Source organism: Cydia pomonella, chromosome 7, assembly GCF_033807575.1.
Source record: "Cydia pomonella isolate Wapato2018A chromosome 7, ilCydPomo1, whole genome shotgun sequence".
Taxonomy (NCBI): Eukaryota; Metazoa; Arthropoda; class Insecta; order Lepidoptera; family Tortricidae; genus Cydia; species Cydia pomonella.
This window is the reverse complement of record NC_084709.1, coordinates 25346282-25368029: the sequence shown is the minus strand read 5'-3', so window position 1 is coordinate 25368029 and position 21748 is coordinate 25346282. Positions and strand designations below refer to the sequence as shown.

The window sequence follows — 21748 nt, the reverse complement described above, 5'->3', positions numbered from 1 at the left end:
TAAAATCGGCTTTAGGCCCAACGAAGTTGGAGGGGTTAAATAGTGAGGCCGAGATAGAGAGTGTGGGTCCTAGCCTTACTGCTAAGGACATTGCTAAAATTATAAAATCAATGTCTGGAGGTAAATCCCCGGGATACGACGGTCTCTCTGTTGAGCACCTCCAACATGCTGGTCCCCACATATCGAGAGTGTTGGCAATGTTTTATACCTTGTGTATCAGGCATTCTTATCTGCCAGATAATCTAATGCGGACGATCGTCGTACCTATTGTTAAAAACAGGACCGGAGACCTGGCAGATAGGAGTAACTACAGACCCATTTCGTTGGCAACAGTCATGGCAAAAATACTTGATAGTGTGCTTAACTCCCAGTTAAATAGCCATGTGAAACTGCATGATAACCAACTAGGTTTCCGACCACAGTTATCTACTGAGTCTGCGATCCTATGTCTTAAGCACACTGTCAGGTATTATGCCAAAAGTAAAACCCCGGTGGTGGCCTGTTTCCTTGACCTGTCTAAGGCTTTTGACCTGGTTTCCTATGATATACTGTGGAAGAAGCTGGAGAATACCAGTGTACCGCAGGAAACCATTAGAATATTTAAGTATTGGTATGGAAACCAGGTCAACTGCGTTAGATGGGCAGACATGCTATCTGATGAGTACAGGTTGGAGTGCGGGGTGAGACAGGGGGGGTTGACTTCACCTACGCTCTTCAACCTGTATGTTAATGGACTAATCGAGGCGCTCAGCAGAACCCATGTCGGCTGTCATGTGGATGGAGTTTGTGTCAACAAGATAAGCTATGCGGACGACATGGTGCTGCTGAGCGCGTCGGTGTGTGGGCTGCGTAAACTGTTGCGAATTTGTGAAACGTATGTCTCAAATCATGGTCTTAAATATAACGCAACCAAGAGTCAGTTCATGGTGTTTGAGTGCGGTCGCAAGAAGACAATGGATATTCCTGCTATTTGCCTCAATGGTACCCCCATAGATAGAGTGGACCATTTTAAGTACCTAGGCCATGTTCTCGCGACCGACCTCAAGGACGACCTGGATATGGAGAGGGAACGAAGGGCCCTGTCGGTCCGGGCGAATATGATCGCCCGCAGATTTGCAAGGTGCTCAAAAGAGGTTAAAGTCACACTGTTTAGGGCATTTTGCACTTCCCTCTACACTTGCAATTTGTGGGCACAGTATAGGCAACGGGCATACGGGGCCCTTAGGGTCCAGTATAACAATGCGTTCCGGGTGCTGATGGGGCTGCCCCGTTTCTGTAGCGCATCAGGGATGTTCGTGACGGCGCGCGTGGACTGTTTTTATACTACCATGCGTTCACGCGCAGCATCCCTGGTGCGCCGGGTGCGTGGCAGTCCCAACAGCATCCTACGAATGATAGCGGATAGGGTCGACTGTCCCTACTTGTCGCACTGTGAGGGATTGCATTCCCCCATCAGTGTTGTTTTATTTTAAATTGGTGTTTGTTGTACCTACTAACCCCTTAGTTTGTAAGTTCTACTAATGAAAATATGTGTCCATGTGTTACATGTAATAAAAATATTCATTCATTCATTCATTCAATATCATTTTTTTCTAAACTGAATAGTTTGCGCGAGAGACACTTCTAAAGTGGTAAAAAGTGTGTCCCCCCCCCCCGTAACTTCTAAAATAACAGAATGAAAAATCTAAAAAAAATATATGATATACATTGCCATGCAAACTTCCACCGAAAATTGGGTCGAACGAGATCTAGTAAGTAGTTTTTTTAATACGTCATAAAAATTAAAAAAAAAAATTTTTTTCATCAAACCCATACGTGTGGGGTATCTAGGGATAGGTCTTCAAAAATGATATTTAGGTTTCTAATATCATTTTTTTCTAAACTGAATAGTTTGCGCGAGAGACACTTCCAAAGTGAAAAAATGTGTGCCCCCCCCCCCTGTAACTTCTAAATTCACAGAATGAAAAATCTTAAAAAAATATATGATATATATTACCATGCAAACTTCCACCGAAAATTGGTTTGAACCAGATCTAGTAAGTAGTTTTTTTTAATACGTCATAAATGGTACGGAACCCTTCATGGGCGAGTCCGACTCGCACTTGGCCGCTTTTTATATCTAAATTTCTCTTTAAAATTTGATTAAAGCTTGATTTTTTGAGGCGAGAATGATATATGTATAGCCACAATTGTCACAAAGTTACGAATATACTTATCTTTATTTGTTTGAAGGCTCTTTATTTTTTGGAAACAATATGAATTAACCTTTGAATTCAACCCTACCAAGGTTTATAAAACTAAGATTAAATTTAAATTAAATTATTCTGTGTTAAATTATATATTAGTATTAGTATTTATTTGTAAAATTGTAAATAATGTACATATAGTAGTTAATCGTTTTATAAGTCTTACTAATTAAATGTTATACAATGTAATGTCCCGTTCGTATGTCGTTCCCAATATCATGCTTGGACAACGCTATGTACTCCATAAGTGTCGTAGTATATCAGGTGAAGTACTTTAAGATTATTGTGATATAACATATGTAATATATACGATGTGGTTGTACTTAATAAATAAAAAAAAATATATATAAAGATTATTCGGGGGGTATAATTATTTTTATTGTAACAGTTAAGTGTATATTTATGGCATTATTCATAAAAATCATAAACGTCTGTTAAATTTAAAAAGCCGTTGATGAACGTTTGTCCCTGTCTGTTATATTGACGATTGAGTGTTTGTTAGAAAGTGGGAACATTTTACGGAGGTTTGCTGAGTTTTATGAATAAGGGGGGAATAGTTTGCAAATTGACAATAAATGAAATGATTTGGAAAAATGAGACATTGTATTTTTTCATCCACATATTTGCAAACTATCACACTTCTCGTATGGACATAGCACCTCCAAAGTGGTAAAATGTGTGTCCCCCCTAAACTTCTAAAATAACAGCATGTCAAATCTAAAAAAAAATATATGATATACATTACCATGCAAACTTCCACCGAAAATTGGTTTGAACGAGATCTAGTCAGTAGTTTTTTTTAATACGTCATAAAATTTAAAAAAAAAATTTTTTCATCAAACCCATACGTGTGGGGTATCTATGGATAGGTCCTCAAAAATGATATTTAGGTTTCTAATATCATTTTTTTTCTAAACTGAATAGTTTGCGCGAGAGACACTTCCAAAGTGGAAAAATGTGTGTCCTCCCCCCCCCCCCCCCCCTCTGTAACTTCTAAAATAACAGAATAAAAAATCTAAAAAAAATATATGATATACATTATCATACAAACTTCCACTGAAAATTGGTTTGAACGAGATCTAGTAAGTAGTTTTTTTTTAATACGTCATAAATGCTACGGAACCCTTCATGGGCGAGTCCGACTCGCACTTGGCCGCTTTTTTGATTTCCAATTGTTTTTGCTGATTAAAACCTACTTTTGACTTGAAATATTTTTTTTTTATCTCGAAAAATATTGATCCTATAAGTATGAGTATAATCTCATTCGATTCAGCGCAAAAAAATATACGAAAATGACACCTCACTCGCCTGGTTAGTAAAATGTGCGTCTTTTAAAATGAAACCCCCAAATTTTGATACGACTCGGCAGATCCTCATTTCTAGTTCCAAGATAAAGACAAAAAACAAAGTTTTAGAAGTCAGCTGCAGAGAAAAGGTACCTACCCCCCCCCCCCTGCATAGAAATTTGTATGCAGGGGGAGGGTACCTTTTCTCTGCAGCTGAATGTACATATTTTGCCGCCAAAATATGCTATTTTTCCTGTAGTACATAGTCAATTTCGAGTTAGATAACTTGCGTCTTAACGTCCTCACGTCAATTTTATTTACCTACGATTTAGATCCAGATTAACTAAGTATACAGCATAGCAGTACGATAGCTTTTATCCCGAACATACAGGTAGGGGAGTGAAGAGACATACAGAGGAAACCTAAAATAAAAGTCGGTGCAAGCGAACTCTGTACCAAGGTCTGTTTTAGATTGTGAAAGATGCCAAGCCCGATAAACGGCTACGGCGCCGCGTCGGAAGTGGTGCTGACTGGACTGTCGGGTCGGCTGCCGGAGAGCGGCGATATCGAGGAGTTTGCGCAGCATCTCTTTGCTGGCGTCGACCTAGTCACCGACGATGACCGCCGATGGACGCCAGGTAACCACTCCGAACTCTTCAGTGTTTTTTTAGAGTTCCGTACCTCAAAAGGAACAAGCGGAATCCTTATAGGATCACTTGTGCGTCTGTTTGTATGTCTGTCCATTTGTCACAACCTATTTGCTCCGAAACTACTAGACCAATTAAGTTGAAATTTGGTACACATAATATGTAAGTCTGTGACCCAAAAACGGACAGGTAACGTAATCAATAGTACATTATGATACAAGTGTGCTAAGTTGGTTACTACACACGAGGCGATATTGTGCGCGCGAGCTGTAAGCGAGCGCGCAATAAGAAAGCCGATGTGGGTAATGACCAATGCACACGCGTTTCATACGACGTTTTTCAACACACTTGCGAGGAAAAAACAAAACTAATAAATCAGATTTTTTTGTCAAAACAGTAAAGGTACCTACAATTTTCAATTTGGTGGCTTACAGTTTTAACATTGAATAATTGCATCAAAGCGTGCTGGGCTTGTAGGCACTTATTCGCCAGTTCATTGGAATAAAGCTACTAACACGTTTTCCAAGAAAGACTGGGCGTTTTTGCTGATTTTCCATTGAATAAAAGTTTCATATGCCGCCAAATATTTTTCACCCGATTTTGATGGTAAAAGGCTATCGTTCTCGGGTATTGCCTCTATTAGTATTACTGACAGCGTCAATTTTATGTGTTCTTCATTTTCAATGCTTGAAAATGACATGTTCGTCAATATATAAACTAAAAACATGCAAAACTATTCCAATTTTAAGACAAATACGGAAAATGACTGGCGCGTTATTTTTATTAAGCACGATTCCAATGCGCGCGCAAGGCAAAGGCGCGCACGAATTCGACAAACAGCCAATTAAAAAAATGTAAAAAAGCTAATATTTTTGTATTTCTTTTTGACGGATGGAGATCAAATCAATAAAATGTTATGATTATTCATTAATGTAATTTACAGTACATATGGTGCTACTTTACCGCACTAGTGCGAAAATTAGCATATTACGTTACTGTGTCGAACATTTAAAGGGCCATATGTACTGTAAAACGTTGTACGATACATGTGCGAATAGGTAATTCGCAACTCCCTTCGGTCGTGTTTTAATTTATCGCCACTCGTTTCGAATTCCCTATTTTTCGCACTTGTATCGTAATGTACTATTACGAGATAATTTAATCTATAAATTATGTTTGGTGTGATAAAACCTCTTTGAACTAACATTTGAAACCTAATAGTTGGTTTAAAAAAATGTATTACTCAACCAAATTAAGAAGGCTCCGTTTCCATGCATATTATTTGCAATCAGTTACCTTCTTAACTCAATCGGATAATATAATGAAAAAGTCCAAGTGTTATAATATACTGAAAAAGCACGCGTGTTTAATATCTAGGATTATGAGCCAAAAATCGGTGGAATAAAAACGTCGTTTTGAGCAAGTGTGTTGAAAATGAATTTTGAATATAGGTAGAGGGCACTTTTGGGGGGAAAATGAGAAAATTAAATAACAAAGTTTTGCAAACTAAATCATCAAATATATATATTTTTTATAATTTTGATTGAATAGTTCAGAAGTTATTCAAGAAAATAGGCAAAAAATTACCATTCGGGGGAATGATGGTTTTAGCTCCGAAACTGGTGGGTCTAAAATTTTGAAAAAAATACACAAAATAGTTCTTTACCTAAATATGACAGGAAAACCTATTAGAAGTCAAGAGTGAGACGGACTTAGAACAAAAATGCTGTGAGGCTGTTTTAGGGGCACAGCCGCAATGTTTTACGTGAAACGTGGTAAGGACAGCTCTTTCGAAGGCCGAAAGGCTACAATCCGCTTAGAGACGAACGGCCCGATTCGAAGAATGATTAAGACAAGCTTAAGATCTTGGAAAGATCGATAACTAAACGACATGTCAAAATTGACGTTTATTTCGATTCCGCTGTGATCCCAATAAGATCTATCTACGATATTTCTAACGTCAAAGTGACATTGGTTGCCCGAATCGAGCTGCTTCTGTCAATTATACTACATTCAAACGATATTTAAATGAGAACTTATCTAAACCAGAACTTATCGTTATCGTATCTCATTCTTCGAATCGAGTCGGAAGGCCCGAAACGTCCCGAAGAGGCGTGGCTACACGCGAGCTGAGGGAGGTTAATGCTTGAGCACTGTGTTTGAACACAGAATAAACAATAAATATATAAAAAAGCAGATCAGACCGCAACAAATAAATTTAGAATTACATTTGAACAAGTCTCTATACATTTAAATTACATTCATTATGTTTCAGGAAGGTATGGATTGCCAAAACGGTGCGGCAAGCTAAAGGACTTAGTGCATTTCGATGCTGCATTCTTCGGCGTATCCGACAAACAAGCCGATATCATGGACCCGCAGTTGCGGCTGCTCCTGGAGGTCACGCATGAAGCCATCGTAGATGCCGGGCTGAGCCCCGCCGAGCTGCGCGGCACGCGCACCGGCGTATACGTTGGTGCCAGCCGCTCGGAAAGTTTAAACGTATGGTGCAGTGACAAAGACAACATCAACGGCTACGCTATGACTGGCGGCGCCAGCGCTATGTTCCCTAACCGAGTTTCCTATTCGTTCGACCTGAAAGGACCGTCGGTCGGCATCGATGTCGCCTGTTCGAGCTCTATGTACGCGCTGGCACAGGCCGTGCACGATATTCGGGCGGGCCGTTGCGACGCCGCGGTAGTCGCCGGCATAAACGTTTGCCTCGATCCGGCAACGTCACTGAACTTCTATCGGTTGACCATGCTTTCACCGGATGGTCGTTGTGCCTCTTTCGACGAAAGCGGGCAGGGTTACGTGCGTTCCGAGGCGGTGGTGGCCGTGTTGCTGCAGCGCCGTCCCGACGCGCGCCGCGTGTATTGCACGGTGCGCGGTGCCAGCGTCAACAACGATGGCTACAAGCCGCAAGGCATTATCTATCCATCCGGCGTCATGCAACGCCTCATCGCGCAAGAGACCCTGGAAGACGCCGGCCTACTCCCGGAGGACATCGTCTATGTGGAAGCGCATGGCACCGGTACCAAGGTCAGAATAGATCTCAAGTAAGTATTTGGGTCGAATATTGCTATTGCTACGTTAAGATTTGATGTCAGATATGGCGTATTGTATAACAGTTAGATTTAAAAGTCAATATTTATTTAATATCGTATTTATTTAAGTAACTACTTACTAACTGTTGTACAATACGTAAGTTTACTATAGGCATGAAAAAACCTTCGAACAAATGGAATAGATCTTGTGGTTAGTTTTTTTAAGTTTCGGAAAATAGGTATATTTCGGATAGTGTATGTAATATATTTGTTTTTTATACTACGTCGGTGGCAAGCAAGCGTACGGCCTGCTTGATGGTAAGAAGTCTCCGTAGCCTATGGACGCCGGCAACTCCAGAGGAGTTACATGCGCGTTGCCGACCCTAACACTCCACACCCTCGTTGAGCTCTGGCAACCTTACTCACCGGCAGGAACACAACACTATGAGTAGGGTCTAGTGTTATTTGGCTGCGGTTGACTGTAAGGTGGAGGTACTTCCCCAGTTGGGCTCTGCTCTAGATCTGGAATGACATCCACTATGCTGTGCCCTACCACATACAGCGAGATGACATTCACAGTGCCCATACCTCTCTCTTTTGGGCGTAGTTTAAGGACATACCCAGGTCCAAAATATGGCCAGGTGATGGCCCATATTAACGGTATGAACTGGAAACGGAGGCAATTTTTATGTCCAAAGGAATTTAGAGCAATAGATAAAATGCGGGGAAGCTAGTAACGATGCCCGGGCATTACTCTCACGTGGACGTTTTAACTCGTATAATCAAAGTTGTAGAAGCTGCTTTCGGGCTGGCCATATTCGACACAGGTACCTACTACAATATGTTGTGTTGTAATAGACATTTTTCTGAGTGTTCTGATCTGAGTAAGTATCTAACGTTGCAGGCGGGCGATCCGGAGGAGGTGAACGCAATTGCCGAGCTATTCTGTAAGGGCCGGGAGACACCGTTACTAATGGGCGCGGTCAAGTCCAACATGGGGCACGCGGAGCCGGCCTCCGGGCTGTGCTCCATCGTCAAAATGGTGTTAGCTATGGAGCGGGGAATCATCCCTGGGAACTTGCACTACAACACCCCCAACAGCGGCATCCCGGCACTCAGTGATGGTCGCATTAAGGTATCTTACACTAGGTTAAATTCAATTGAAATAATTAGCTGGAAGAGCAGTCCCTATGCACAGCTTCTTGGGTGGGCTAATCTGGCCATCAACATCCAATGCCTATAAGAAATATAAGTCTGTGACCCAAAGACGGACATATTGTAACGTCAACAATTGAATTTTAAACATAGGGGCCACTTTTGAGGGGTAAATGAGGAAATTAAAAAACAAAGTTTTGCAAAATATAATGAAAAGGATCTTTGTAACGATCTAAAATGGCGGAGAGGCGTGTTTAGAGTCAACATTTTAGGTATCCCCAAAAGGGACACCCATACCTAAAAGTATTTTTTTTAATAATTTTAGGGTAAACAGTTTAGAAGTTATTCACGAAAATATGCAAAAAAGTTACCACCCCCACCTCCCCACTTTATCTCCGAAACTACTGCAATACATACACAAAATAGTTCTTTATCTAAAGATGACAGGAAAACTATTATTAATTTACAGTCAAGCGTGCGTCTTATTTCAGAATAAAAATGCGGTTAGGCTGTTTTAGGGACACAGCCGCAATGTTTTATGTGAAACGTACGTGGTGTACACAGCTATTGCGAAGACCAAAAGCTGAGATCCGCGTATAGGACCGAAGGCCTGAAACTTCCCGAAGAGGCATTACATACATACATACATATAATCACGCCTATTTCCCGAATGGGTAGGCAGAGACCACGGATTTCCACTTGCTACGATCCTGAGATACCTCTTTCGCTTCCTTCACTTTCATGACATTCCTCATACACGCTCGTCGGTTTAGGGTGCTCTTAACCTGGCCTTTCTTCAGGATTTCCCCGATTTGATCAGAGAAAGTCCGCCGAGGTCTACCCCTTCCAGCTCCCTCTTCTACTTCTCCCTTATACACTCTCTTTGTTAACCTTCTTTCACTCATTCTTTCCACGTGTCCAAACCATCTCAACATACCTTTCTCAATTTTTGTCACTACATCTTCGTTCAGTCCACACTTTTCCCTTATCACACTGTTCCTAATTCTATCTTGTAATTTTACACCACCCACACTTCTCAACGCTCTCATTTCCACTGCATTCACTTGACTCTGATGTTTCTTCTGCCATACCCAACTTTCGCTACCATACATAAGTGTAGGCACCGGCCAACACCCCTCTATGCACAGCCAACCGTGCACGTATACGTTATACGGGAAAAATATCTGTGAAAACCCCCACATTATATTTTATGTACATTTTAGGTTTTGGTCAGACCCATTCGGGGTTTTCAAGACGTTTCACCCACGTTTCACATACAAAAAAAATCTTAAAAATTGTGAGCACGGTGTGTGTACGGAACCTTAAAACGTAAGTCCGACTCGCACTTGGCCGGTTTGTTTTTGATACAAAATTAAAAAAAAAATCAAAATTCAAAAACTTATTCTGCAAGTAGGCCTCAAGGGTTCTTTTACTAGTCAATGCAACATTTATATTGAGTGTATGCATTAATTTTAAAGGATTGTTTGGTAAAAAAAAACTTTATTTAAATAAAATTAAAACAAACTAATTTATTCAAAGTAATGTCCATCGCTAGCTACGACCTTTGCCCATCTTTCTGGCAATGCGTGAATTCCAGTCCAAAAAAAATCCTCACTTTTTGAGCTCAAGAACGTGTCGAGCCAATTTTTAATATCTTCGACTGAAGTAAACCGTTTTCAGGTTTCATAACATGTGGTCGAGCGTTGTCATGATGGAAAATCAGTTTGTCGTGTCTAGTCTCCCATTCCGGCCTTTTCTTCTTTATTTCTTCATTCAAACGCATCAATTGCTGTTGGTAAAGAGTTCCATTGATTGTCTGACCACTTTTTAGCAGTTCATAATAGACCACTCCTTTCTGGTCCCACCAAATACACAACATTACCTTGCCAGCATAGATATTTGGCTTTGCAGTTGATTTGGCTGGTTGGCCGGCTTTGACATATGATTTCATGCGCTTGGGATTATCATAATAAATCCATTTTTCGTCACCAGTAATAATGCGATGCAAAAAAGACTTTTTTTTATAGCGATAAAGCAGCATTTCGGATATACAAAGTCGTCTTTCAACGTCTCTCGGCTTTAACTCGTTAGTTTATTTATCTCTCAATACAAAAGGATACATAAGCAATTACTTATCTTATAGTGATCGTCGGATAAAATGTGAAATTTAATATTATTACAATACAATATAATCTTATAGAGGTAGTTTTGGTATATAAATATATCATATAATATTTGCCATATCAAAATGTCAAAAATAATTAATAGGAATAACAAACTGAAATTGTACCATGATACTACAGAGTACCTATCAATGAATAAGTTAAATATGATATTCAAACAATGACAAGTAGAAAATAAAATAAAGAAGTCAACTGAAAACAAAAACCTTAAAATAAATAACAATAACAATATACATATTAGAAACCACAATCTACATGTACTTAGTTGGTCAGATTCAGTCTATTTTGAAAGATATTCCTTAACTGAGTAGAGGGATTTCTTTAGTAAAAAAAATCCTAAAAGGTTCTACGTGCTGCCATCTTTAGAATTTTTCTCTCGTTTAGAAACGGTGTGATATGGGCTCGCTTTGGCACCGAGAAACAAAACCTAGTTCAAGCATTTTGGACTCTTTGAGTTGCATGTGCGGTTTTAGCCAGCAGGCGTGGTCCATAAACGATATCGCAGTTATTAAACTGTGACAACACTAGCGACTCAACCAAAACCAGCCTCACCTCTTCCGTTAGGTAATTTCGGATACCATACAAAATGTTTAGCCTATAAAATGCGTTTCTTATTTTTGTATTTATATGATCAATGTAGCGTATGTCACTATCTATAATCAATCCCAAAATTTTGGCTGCATCCACTCTCTCAATCCTTTTACCATTAATCACCAATCTAAGATTAGAATTAATTATCCGATTATGCTGTAATTTAGATCCAAATATAAGGTACTTTGTTTTTGAGGGGTTTAAAACTAGGTTATTATTATACGCCCATTTGTATATTGCAACCAGATCCTCATTTATTTGCTCTATAGCACATTTTGTGTCTTTTGGGTCAAATGAAAAATATACCTGCGTATCGTCGGCATATAAATGAACACTACAGTGCTTGAGTAGGTTGCCAAGGTCAGCAGTAAACACTATGAAAAGCAACGGACTGAGAATCGAGCCCTGTGGTGTGCCTCTTTTAACTAATTTTACTGTCGACCGAATCTCCTGTCCCTGACCATCCTCTGTAAGAACATACTGCTTACGATCTGTCAAGTACGACATAAACAATTTCCGTGCTCCTACTGACAATCCGTAGTAAGCCATTTTTGCTATTAACAATTCCTTACTGATACAGTCAAAAGCTCGTGAAAAAAAAATCAATTAATACTAATATAGTGCATTTGCCATCGTCAGTAGCTGACATTGTTATCTGTAACTTGAGCTAACGCGATGGCCGTACTGTGGCCGCTACGGAACCCGGACTGTACGCTCGGTAGCATATTATTTTGTTCTACGTAGTTAGTCAACTGGGTGCAAACCGCTCTTTCAAGAACCTTTGACATAACCGGCAGGAAGCTTATTGGTCGTAAGTCTTTATGGGATTCTACAGAAGTACTTTTGGGTAGACACTTCACTATGCCAAGCTTCCATGCCTCCGGAAAGACCTTTTCAGAAAAGACGAAACCATAAGGCTCGCACTGTCAAAAAGTTATCAGATCTCTTGTAGAGCCAAGCTATAAGCATTAGCCCTAACTTCATAAACTCTACACCTTAGTCAAAATATGTGGCCTAGCCGTGTCGTTACTACAAGAAGTATTTAATGTATAATAAAAAATAATGAGTAGTGAATAAAAAATTCACTTTATGCACATGTGATGTGGTAGCAAAAATACACAAAATGTAAATTAAGTCATCCGTCTGTTCGTTTCGTCCTAAAACTGCTGTGCCCGACTCCGATCCTTATAATAATAATAAATAAATATTATAGGAAATTATTACACAAATTGACAAAGTTCCACAGTAAGCTCAATAAGACTTGTGGCGAGGGTCCTTAGACAACGATATATATATAATATATAAATATTTATAAATATTTAAATACATAGAAAACACCCATGACTCAGGAACAAATATCCATGCTCATCACACGAATAAATGCCCTTACCAGGATTTGAACCCGGAACCATCGGCTTCGTAGGCAGGGTCACTATCCACTAGGCCAAACTGGTCTTCAAATGCTTATATATAACTGTTAGTTTTACATATATGGTATCTAAACCTAGTACATGTAATGCAGGTGGTTGACAAAAACACAACGTGGCAGGGCGGACTGGTGGCAGTCAACTCGTTCGGATTTGGTGGCGCCAACGCGCATGTGATTCTAGAAGGAGGACACGGCGAGCGGCCGCCGCTCGCGGAGTGCCCGGTGCCGCGCCTCGTATTGGCCTCGGGCCGCACTGACGAAGCCGTTGAGAAATTACTCCGGCTAGCGGCTGATCATCCCCGCGACGCGGAACTACATGCTTTAATCGACGCCGTGCATGCACGCGCCATCCCCGGCCACCCGCGCCGCGGTTACGCCGTGTTGGCCCAGGCAGGGCCCGTGCTTGAGGTGCTCGAAAACCAAGGCCAACCGCGCCCGGTTTGGTTCGCATTCAGCGGCATGGGTTCACAATGGGCCGGCATGGCGCGTGACCTACTTCGCTTGCCAACGTTCGCAAAGAGCATCGCACGCTCAGCAAAAGTGCTCGAACAGTACGGCGTGGACCTCACGTACGTAATTGCGGAGGCATCGGAGGCTGAATTCCACAACGTTATCAATTGCTTTGTGTCCATCGCCGCCGTGCAGGTGGCTATGGTGGACGTGCTGCGTGAGCTTGGATTGCATCCTGATGGCATCATCGGACATTCCCTTGGCGAAGTCGGTTAGTTTCTTTATCACAAAGTTATTTCTGCGAATGTTGGAATTATATCTTTATCACCGATATCACAATAAAGTAGACTTCTTTATTTACAATAACAATATACATAATGGATATTATTATTATTAATTCTTTATTTCAGATAACATTTTATCCATATAAATGTTACTATGGCTTGTGGCTACGTTAGTAACTTAACTACTTACTACATTACTTATTTATAACTAATTGAACTCAAAATTTTAGGAAGGTACAATCCACTCTGTCAGCTATGACCTTGAGTATGCTGTTGTGACTGCCCCGCACCCGACACAAGTCACAACAGACGCTATCCGCTTACGCCTGATGGCATAGAAGTCATCAGTTCGTTCCGCGGCGAACATCCCTGAAGCGCTGCAGTAACGAGGCAGTCCCAACAGCATCCTGAAGGCGTCATAATTATATTGGATTCGGAGGTTGTTGTATGCTTTTTGAGTATAGTTGACCCATAGACTGCTCGTGTAAAATACTCTAAGTAATCCTCTGTATATAGAGGATTACTATAACTAGGCACTTGAGGCATTGTACCAAGGATATTGGCGGCATTTCCTCGTTGTATCGTAATACTGATACGTTGTGCGAGGAAGCCGCCAGCTCTTCGGTCACCAGGTACGTCAGCGTTTCGCGATTTCTCCAAAAAACTTGTGCGCGCCGGGACCCCATGGACCTAGAGTTTCAACGCCAAATGGTACAAAAATAATTGATTATTAATAACTTTATCACGTTGAATTCCATTTATCTTCTTTATAGGTTGTGCGTACGCGGACGAGACGCTGACGGCAGAACAGACGGTGCTATGCGCGTACTGGCGCGGGCGCTGCACCCTGGACACGGCGCCGGCGCCGGGCGCCATGGCCGCCGTCGGGCTCTCCTGGGAGGAGGCCGCGCGGCGCTGCCCTACGGATATCGAACTCGCTTGCCACAACTCGCCCGACAGCGTGACGGTGAGATTTATTGGATTGACTTTCCTGTTTTTTGAACGGAGTACAGGTTTGTTTGTTCTGTGATGAAAGTTACTACATCGGGGGAATTCCTGATTGATGAGATTCCGTCGTTCGCCCATTTTGGTTTAGACTGACCGTCAAAGGTGTGGCCACGATTTATAAATAATTTTCTACAAATTACTCATAGATTGAGGTACCAATATTCGATATAAAAATATGTTTAAAGATTTTTACAACTTGTATAGATTTTTTATTTGTCAGCGTTTATCACAATATACAAAATCAAATAAAAGGCTAGGAATGCGTCCGGCGCTTCTGCCGTAGGAAAGCCCATGATACCCATGACTGTCCACCATGGTACCACAACGGCAGCGGTGGGGGACGGTTGTTACAGTCCCTATGCGCAGGCAACTCGCCAGTCTGAAGATAGTGCTGTCTAATAGGGTCCCTATGGATAATGAGGGGAGGGCTTGTAACCACAGATTTGACTCCCACTCCGCGGTGGCAAGAAGACGAGCTCGATCCGCCGCACTGGTTGACGTATCAACAAGATTATTCCGTACTAGACGGCATATGAATGCATTTTTGTTATCGAAGTGTTTACATTTCCTTTATGATTATAAATATATATATATATATAAATATATATATATATATATTGATTGAAAGATAAATAGACTTCCAAGCATTGTTTACATTGTTTTTGTGAAGTTTCTATTAAGTATATACAATTTTACACTTTCAAAATAACAACGGTGTATTGTATGGTTATGAGGGTTTTTAAAGTTTTTTGCAGCATCTGTATTGTTTATTTTTTAACAACATAAGGCTTATCTATGTGTTTGTACCTACTCATAACGTTTGACGTTAAAATGACATAAATTGCTACCTGTGTCCGATCATTATGTGCTCCGTTTAGTAGTTGAGGTGAAAATACTGGATACGGACTGATGGCCAGGATTTGCGCTGATGTGGATGGCAGGTCGTTGAAATGACGAAGGCAGCAGGTTCATCGAATTAATTACATTTAATTCGGGACTTTTATAGCCCGACCAGAAATATATGATCATTGTCAAGAGGGCGCTGTTATTCTTATGAATAGGGTGACAGTTCAGTTTACTATGAAAAATTTAGTTCCATTGAAATTCCGCAATATGGCGCGTGATCATATATTGCTGGTCAGGCTTTACATGTTTTTTGTCTTGAATAACTTTATTTGACGACCTGTCTGGCCTAGTGGGTAGTGACCTTGCCCATAGAGCCGATGGTTCCGGGTTCAAATCCTGGTAAGGGCATTTACTTGTGTGATGAGCACGAATATTTCTGAATTATTTTTCTCATTGCACCCACATTCGAAATTTTTTTGTTTTGCCCTATAGTTGACTGGTAGAGAATGCCTTAAGGCATTAAGTCCGCCATTTGTACTTATTTTTATTGTGCAATAAAGTTTAAAAAAAAATCTGAGTCATGGGTGTTTTCTATATATTTAAGTATTTATATATTATATACATCGTTGTCTAAGTACCCACAACACAAGCCTTATTGAGCTTACTGTGGAACTTAGTCAATTTGTATAATAATGTGCTGTAATATTTATTTATTTATTATTTATATAAAAATTAACAAAAACTAAAATAGGTATAAGCTACGTGGAAGTCAAGTGACCCAGGACAATCATTTCAACAGATTTCCGGTCCATTAGCATCTGTGGAGAGATTCGTAGAGCAGCTGTCGACTGACGGCGTGTTTGTACGGATGGTCAACACCTCAGGCGTGGCGTATCACAGCAAATACATTGCGAGCGTCGCTCCGCTGCTGCACGACCGCCTTCGGGAGGTTATTCCTAATCCTAAGCCGCGCAGTGCGCGCTGGCTTTCTTCCTCTATACCAGCGGACCAGTGGAACTCAGACTTAGGTGAGTCTAATTTTTACTGCATTGACTACACCACCGAATAACACGGAGTGGCAACTGATCTAGGACTGTTTTGCAGCTCGGCTGAGCGACGCAGCGTACCACGTGAATAACCTAGTGTCGCCAGTACGGTTCGCTGGCGTACTAGCCATGGTGCCGGAGCGCGCGCTGGTGGTGGAGGTGGCACCGCACGCGTTGCTGCAAGCGGCGTTAAAGCGCGCGATGCCCGGCGCCGCGCACGTGCCGCTCGTGCGTCGCGATGCCTCTGACGCGCTTGTCCATCTACTGGCCGCCGTGGGTAAAGCCTATGCGGCTGGCGCGCAACCTCAGGTAACAGACGCCTGTATTCCTTTGTGACGCTGTAAACAGACTGCTGCAGGCTTTATTGGCTAAAATGAAATCTCGACATTTAATTCATGATTTTCTAATGTTATAAGGTATCGCGTTTATACCCGCCTGTGTCCTGGCCCGTGTCGCGCGGCACGCCCGGGCTCGCGGCGCATGTTGGCTGGGACCATTCCGTCGAGTGGCGCGTCGCCGACTACAAGACCCCCGTCCGCACCGGCGAGAACATCATCGAGTACAACCTCAACAAGCCGGATGACGCATTCATTGCTGGACATAGCATCGAGGGTCGAGTTATATTTCCGGGTACCGGATATCTTGTGAGTTTGAGACTAAGCGACTTTAGTAAATACTATACGTAATAGAACCGGTGCTCTAAATGAACCTAAACTAGTAAAAGGTTGACTGACTATTTTTTTGTTTAAAACAGACACTGGTTTGGCGCACGGTGGCAAAGATGAATAATCTAGAAATGGAGCAGGCGGCGGTGGTGTTTCAAAATGTAAAATTCCATCGCGCCACCATCGTGTCCCGTGAGGCTCCAGTTCGATTCCTTGTCTCGCTATTGGATGGCACAGGGGAGTTCCAAGTCTGCGAGGGCGAGGACGTGGTGGTCACGGGCACGGCGAGGCTCACCGCCGACGCTGCCGCCGAACGCATAGCTACAGCCGAGCTGGACCAGGCCGAGGAACAGCTAGAGGACCTACCGGCTCTCGACTCTGAAGACATCTATAAAGAATTACGCCTCCGCGGTTACACCTACAAGAGAGAGTTTCGTGGAATTAAATCCTCGAATGCACATGGCACACGCGGACTGCTCAAATGGGAAGGCAACTGGATCTCGTTCCTGGACACGGCACTGCAAATGTCGCTTCTCGGCGTATACACGCGTGACTTGTATTTGCCGTTACGTATACAGCGTGTAGTCATCGACCCTGGTGCGCAGCGCGAGGCGGTGGCGGCCGCCGCGGCCACCAGTGGCGCAGTGCTCGTTAAACGTTACCCTAGCATTGATGTCATTGTAGCTGGTGGTGTAGAATTCAGAGGTGTCAGCACATCATTGGCTCCACGTCGTACACATATCCAAGCCCCGCCCAAGCTTGAAAGGCACGCATTTGTACCCTTCCATGATGCGTGTTTCGATTTCGAGGACATCGAGCGATCCAAAAGGCATGCGCTTACTGCCGCAATACAATTGGTGATCGAGAACTGCGGAGTACTGCAACTCGTGCTAGCGGAGCTGGCGCTGCAGCGACCCGTGGACGCACTGCTGCTGCCGCACGCCTTGCAAGGTACATGCTGCAACCCTACACTGAGCGTGGCCCGACATGCTCTTGGCCGGTTATTTAAGTTTTTGTGGGGTGACACATTATTGCTTATCAGCATCCATGTTTATGAAAGTGTAGTGTAGTCGTTTATTTAATAACAATACGAGTATGAATAAATAAAGTAAACAGCGGACCTATAAGCACCTATACCTACACATGTAGGTATTGCGTGTTAGAAATCTCTTGATTTATTTATTATTACGACAATCGCCATTTAAACAATAACACAGGGTTTTAGCGAGTTGATGGTAGGTACCTATAGCGGACCGCTGCGCTGAAGCGGTAAGTACATACGCTGTTATAGAAATGAAATAAAATGGAACTAAAGGCGAATCACCAGTTGTCTTGTCACAACCATGACACATTTTCGGGATGTAGGTATTTTAAATTCATGATACGCGATATAATCCGTTTATAAGCCAATAGTTTTATTTCATGAATAATGAACTGTCGCCTGCGGTATTTCCGGACCGATACGAGCTTCAAACTTTCAAGAAAAAAGCGTACTCCCATCTTTAATGCCGGCAACGCACCTGCAACCCCTCTGGTGTAGCGGGTATCCATGGGCGGCGGTAATCGCTTACCATCAGGTGATCCGTTTGCCTCCTATATTATTAAAAAAACTGAAAACAATATTGTGTGTAAGTATACATATAATTTAATCTGTTGTGTTTGTATTGTTATCTTTTTCTTTTTTCTTTCATCTTCTTGTCCTGTGTATGTGTGTATGTGTGTATGTGTGTATGTGTGCTCTATAGAATAAATATCTTTTTCACCACACCAACTGGTAAAAGCCCTCTTGATTGTTCAAAAACGAATGAGAAAGTTGTATTTTATCCACATGTAGGGCAAAGTAATCAGATGCAAATTTTGAGTTGTTTTCTTATGTTAGCTAGTAGAATTTACTTTTAAATTATGATTTTGAATGATTATTTTTTTATTACGTTCATTTAGATTTGATTTCGTTTGAATTTTTTAGTAGCGTTTCCAGCTTGATATTATGCGTCTCTCTATTTCTGCTGTGTCTGTATCTAAGAAGAAGAAGTATCCAGCTGGAAACGCTACTGGTCACTTAAACATTTGTTTAAATCAAAAATGCCCATACCACTTAAAAAGAAACTTATGGACTCCTGCATCCTACCAACACTGACATACGCCTGCCAGACGTGGAGCTTAACAGAAAAAAATGCCCAAAAGATTTCGGTTTGTCAGAGAGCAACGGAGAGGAGCCTACTCAATGTCAAGATAAAAGACAAGATTAGAAACAAAGACATTCGGGAAACAACCAAAGTAATTGATGCATTACAATATGTCAAGAAAATGAAGTGGAGATGGGCAGGACACATTGCACGTTACGATAACTCAAGATGAGTGAGTGAGAGTGACGGAATGGAGAGGACCAGGGAGTGGTGACAGACACTCAGGACGCCCACTCAAGCGTTGGGCTGATGACATAAAGAAAACTGCCGGCATGGGGTGGCATTATCTAGCCCAAGATCGAGAGGCATGGAAAAACTTGTGGGTATAGCACAAGGGGATCCCGAAATAAAAAATGAATAAAAAATCTCATGTACAATAATATTTTATTAACTGTTTTTATAATTGAATACAGTTTATATGTTATTCCTTGTAAGTGTTTAGCATGCAACACAGAATAAAGGGGTCGCAAATAAAGGCTATTTTATTTTATTTTATTATTGAATTTTTTGGTATTTCATAGTTAGTAGTTTCCTCGTGTTGGTGGTTGGTGTGGTGAAAATTTTTGTGTTTCACTCGGAGGCAAAGTTTGTTTAACCCTCGTGCATTGAAACCCTCGCAACGCTCAAGATTCCACTACTTGAACCACTCGCTACGCTCCGGGTTCAATTTTGGAATCTTTCCCTTGCTCGGGTATCAATATTGGCACGAGCGGTTAAACAACAACTTTGCCCCCTTGGAAAACAAACAACTATTATTTTTTTCTAATGGGTACCTATACCTGTGATACTTACAAGTTCCCACGTCTGTTACAGTGCTGGAGAGCGAGCCAGGCCTGCGCGCGAGCGCCACGCTAGCGGTGGGCGGCGACGCGGCGCGATACAGCGCCGCCATGGACCCAATGCGAATCAAGGTAAGCAGCTTCCCAGTCAGAGGAAGAGAATTTTAAAGAGATTATTAGAACTAATAGAGCTATCCCTTTTCTGGATATTTTCGAAGAAGGAACAGAGAAAGGCATATGTTTCCCTGTCCCTGATTCGATATCGGATGTAGGGCCGATATCCGACATCCGATAAAATGCTTAGGAATTGAAACCTGCGTCGAGACATCGGAAATAATAGCACATTTCGATCCTAGTGCGGAAAGTATGTTATTACTTCACGAATACCGAGATATCTTACTCGGGACGAGTGAAGAATGACATTTCCGCACGTGTATCGAACGACGTTTTTTAATACAGTTGCGAAAAAATAAGAAAAACAACAAGTACTTTTTTATACTCAAGTAGGTACAATTCGTACCTATTAAGATTGTTCGTTTGTTCAAATCTTGCAGGCCTTCTTTACAATGTCCACCCAGCGGGTCGGTGGATGTCCACTACGCCGTCCTCCATCCACCGTGACACACATAATGCGCTTTTCGAAGTTGTCCGGCTGCCATCTGGCTACGTTTCCAAAGTAACTAATGATCCGCTGGAGACAAATGGATGACAACTGGCACTGGATTTTTAATTCCGTCAGGATTGACGCATTAGTCCGACGCGCCGTCCAAGAAATCCCCAACATCTTGCGCCAACATCATACTTTTAGTTACTTTAATTTAATATTTTTTTAATTTTGTAATGACTCGGGTTCTTGAATTCGATGATAGATAAAACAATTGGTGACAGTTAACTTTACAGTACATACAACTACAACTAAAACCTTAAATACTGTAATAAAGAGAAATAGACACAGTGCACGATACTGCTAAAATAGCCAAGAGATTTTCGTCGATGACTAAAAGTTACAGAAACTCCTATTTACATAAATTACATAAAAGCCTAAAAAAAAAACAACGGGTTGCACTCCGGGAGTGCCGGCAGAAGTGAAAACTTGAATATTAACTTTGTGCATTTGTGATATTTTGGAGAAATTGAGTAGCAGTTTTATAAAAAGAGATAATTCTCTATTATACCCACGTAAATAAGTTTGAGTGTGGAAGATTTTTAGTGTTTGAAGCGAATTTTAGAGTTAATATATAACATACAGAGTACTCATGAGACGGGAGCAGGACTACAACCTACACAATCGTAAATGTTAATGAATCGTTCACCATCATATTAAGTAGAACAATCACATTTCTTTTCTGTTATTTAACTTTTTGGTATCAAAAAATGGTTTTGTAAATGTTTGGTTTTGGTAAGGAAAAATTTGAGTATCTACAATCATGGACAGGGTGTTGGGACACACAAAGATACAATACAACACAATTAACAAAGATTAAACCTCTTTAACCGTTATGACAGCACTTTGATTAATGAAGAAAACAAAATGTCACACTTGAATGAGATACGATTTTTCAAAAGTAACCAGGCAATGCGGTCAAAAAAAATGCTTCACAAACATGTAATACCCGTCCTTAGCTTCCTTACGAATTAGATAATGTGTCAAAAAGAGATATTTATATGTTTGTTATTCCTCATTTTTGTAGGGTGTCACAAGTTGAGTTAATTACAAGGGATGTGCCTGTGTCGGTATTTATATTGAAGAAATATGCACTTATGTTCTGTCAGTAAGAAGAAAATACGAATTTTTCACACGTCGAATAATTCATATACCTTCCTCTTTTCTATTCGTCCTTTTGAATATATGAGTACCACCTCCCTCAGCTCGATACAAGCGCACAAGCAAACAGGACGC

The 21748-nt window shown here is 41.4% G+C and overlaps 1 protein-coding gene across 3 annotated transcripts in view; it reads left to right on the top strand.

Moving 5' to 3' along the window:
* Positions 1-21748, top strand: part of LOC133520225 (fatty acid synthase-like) — a 56205-nt gene that overhangs the window by 9341 nt on the left and 25116 nt on the right. Inside the window, exons 2-11 of one of the 3 annotated variants that reach the window (XM_061854607.1) lie at positions 4004-4170; positions 6455-7221; positions 8131-8361; positions 12678-13305; positions 14092-14285; positions 15972-16200; positions 16277-16527; positions 16635-16862; positions 16973-17834; positions 19883-19980. In XM_061854607.1, the coding sequence (XP_061710591.1) occupies positions 4014-4170; positions 6455-7221; positions 8131-8361; positions 12678-13305; positions 14092-14285; positions 15972-16200; positions 16277-16527; positions 16635-16862; positions 16973-17834; positions 19883-19980 (3645 nt within the window). In that variant the 5' untranslated portion in view covers positions 4004-4013. Of the gene's footprint in view, positions 1-3696; positions 4171-6454; positions 7222-7961; positions 8054-8130; positions 8362-12677; positions 13306-14091; positions 14286-15971; positions 16201-16276; positions 16528-16634; positions 16863-16972; positions 17835-19882; positions 19981-21748 lie in introns of those variants that run through there. The other 2 variants (XM_061854606.1, XM_061854609.1) reach the window with 2 other exon arrangements.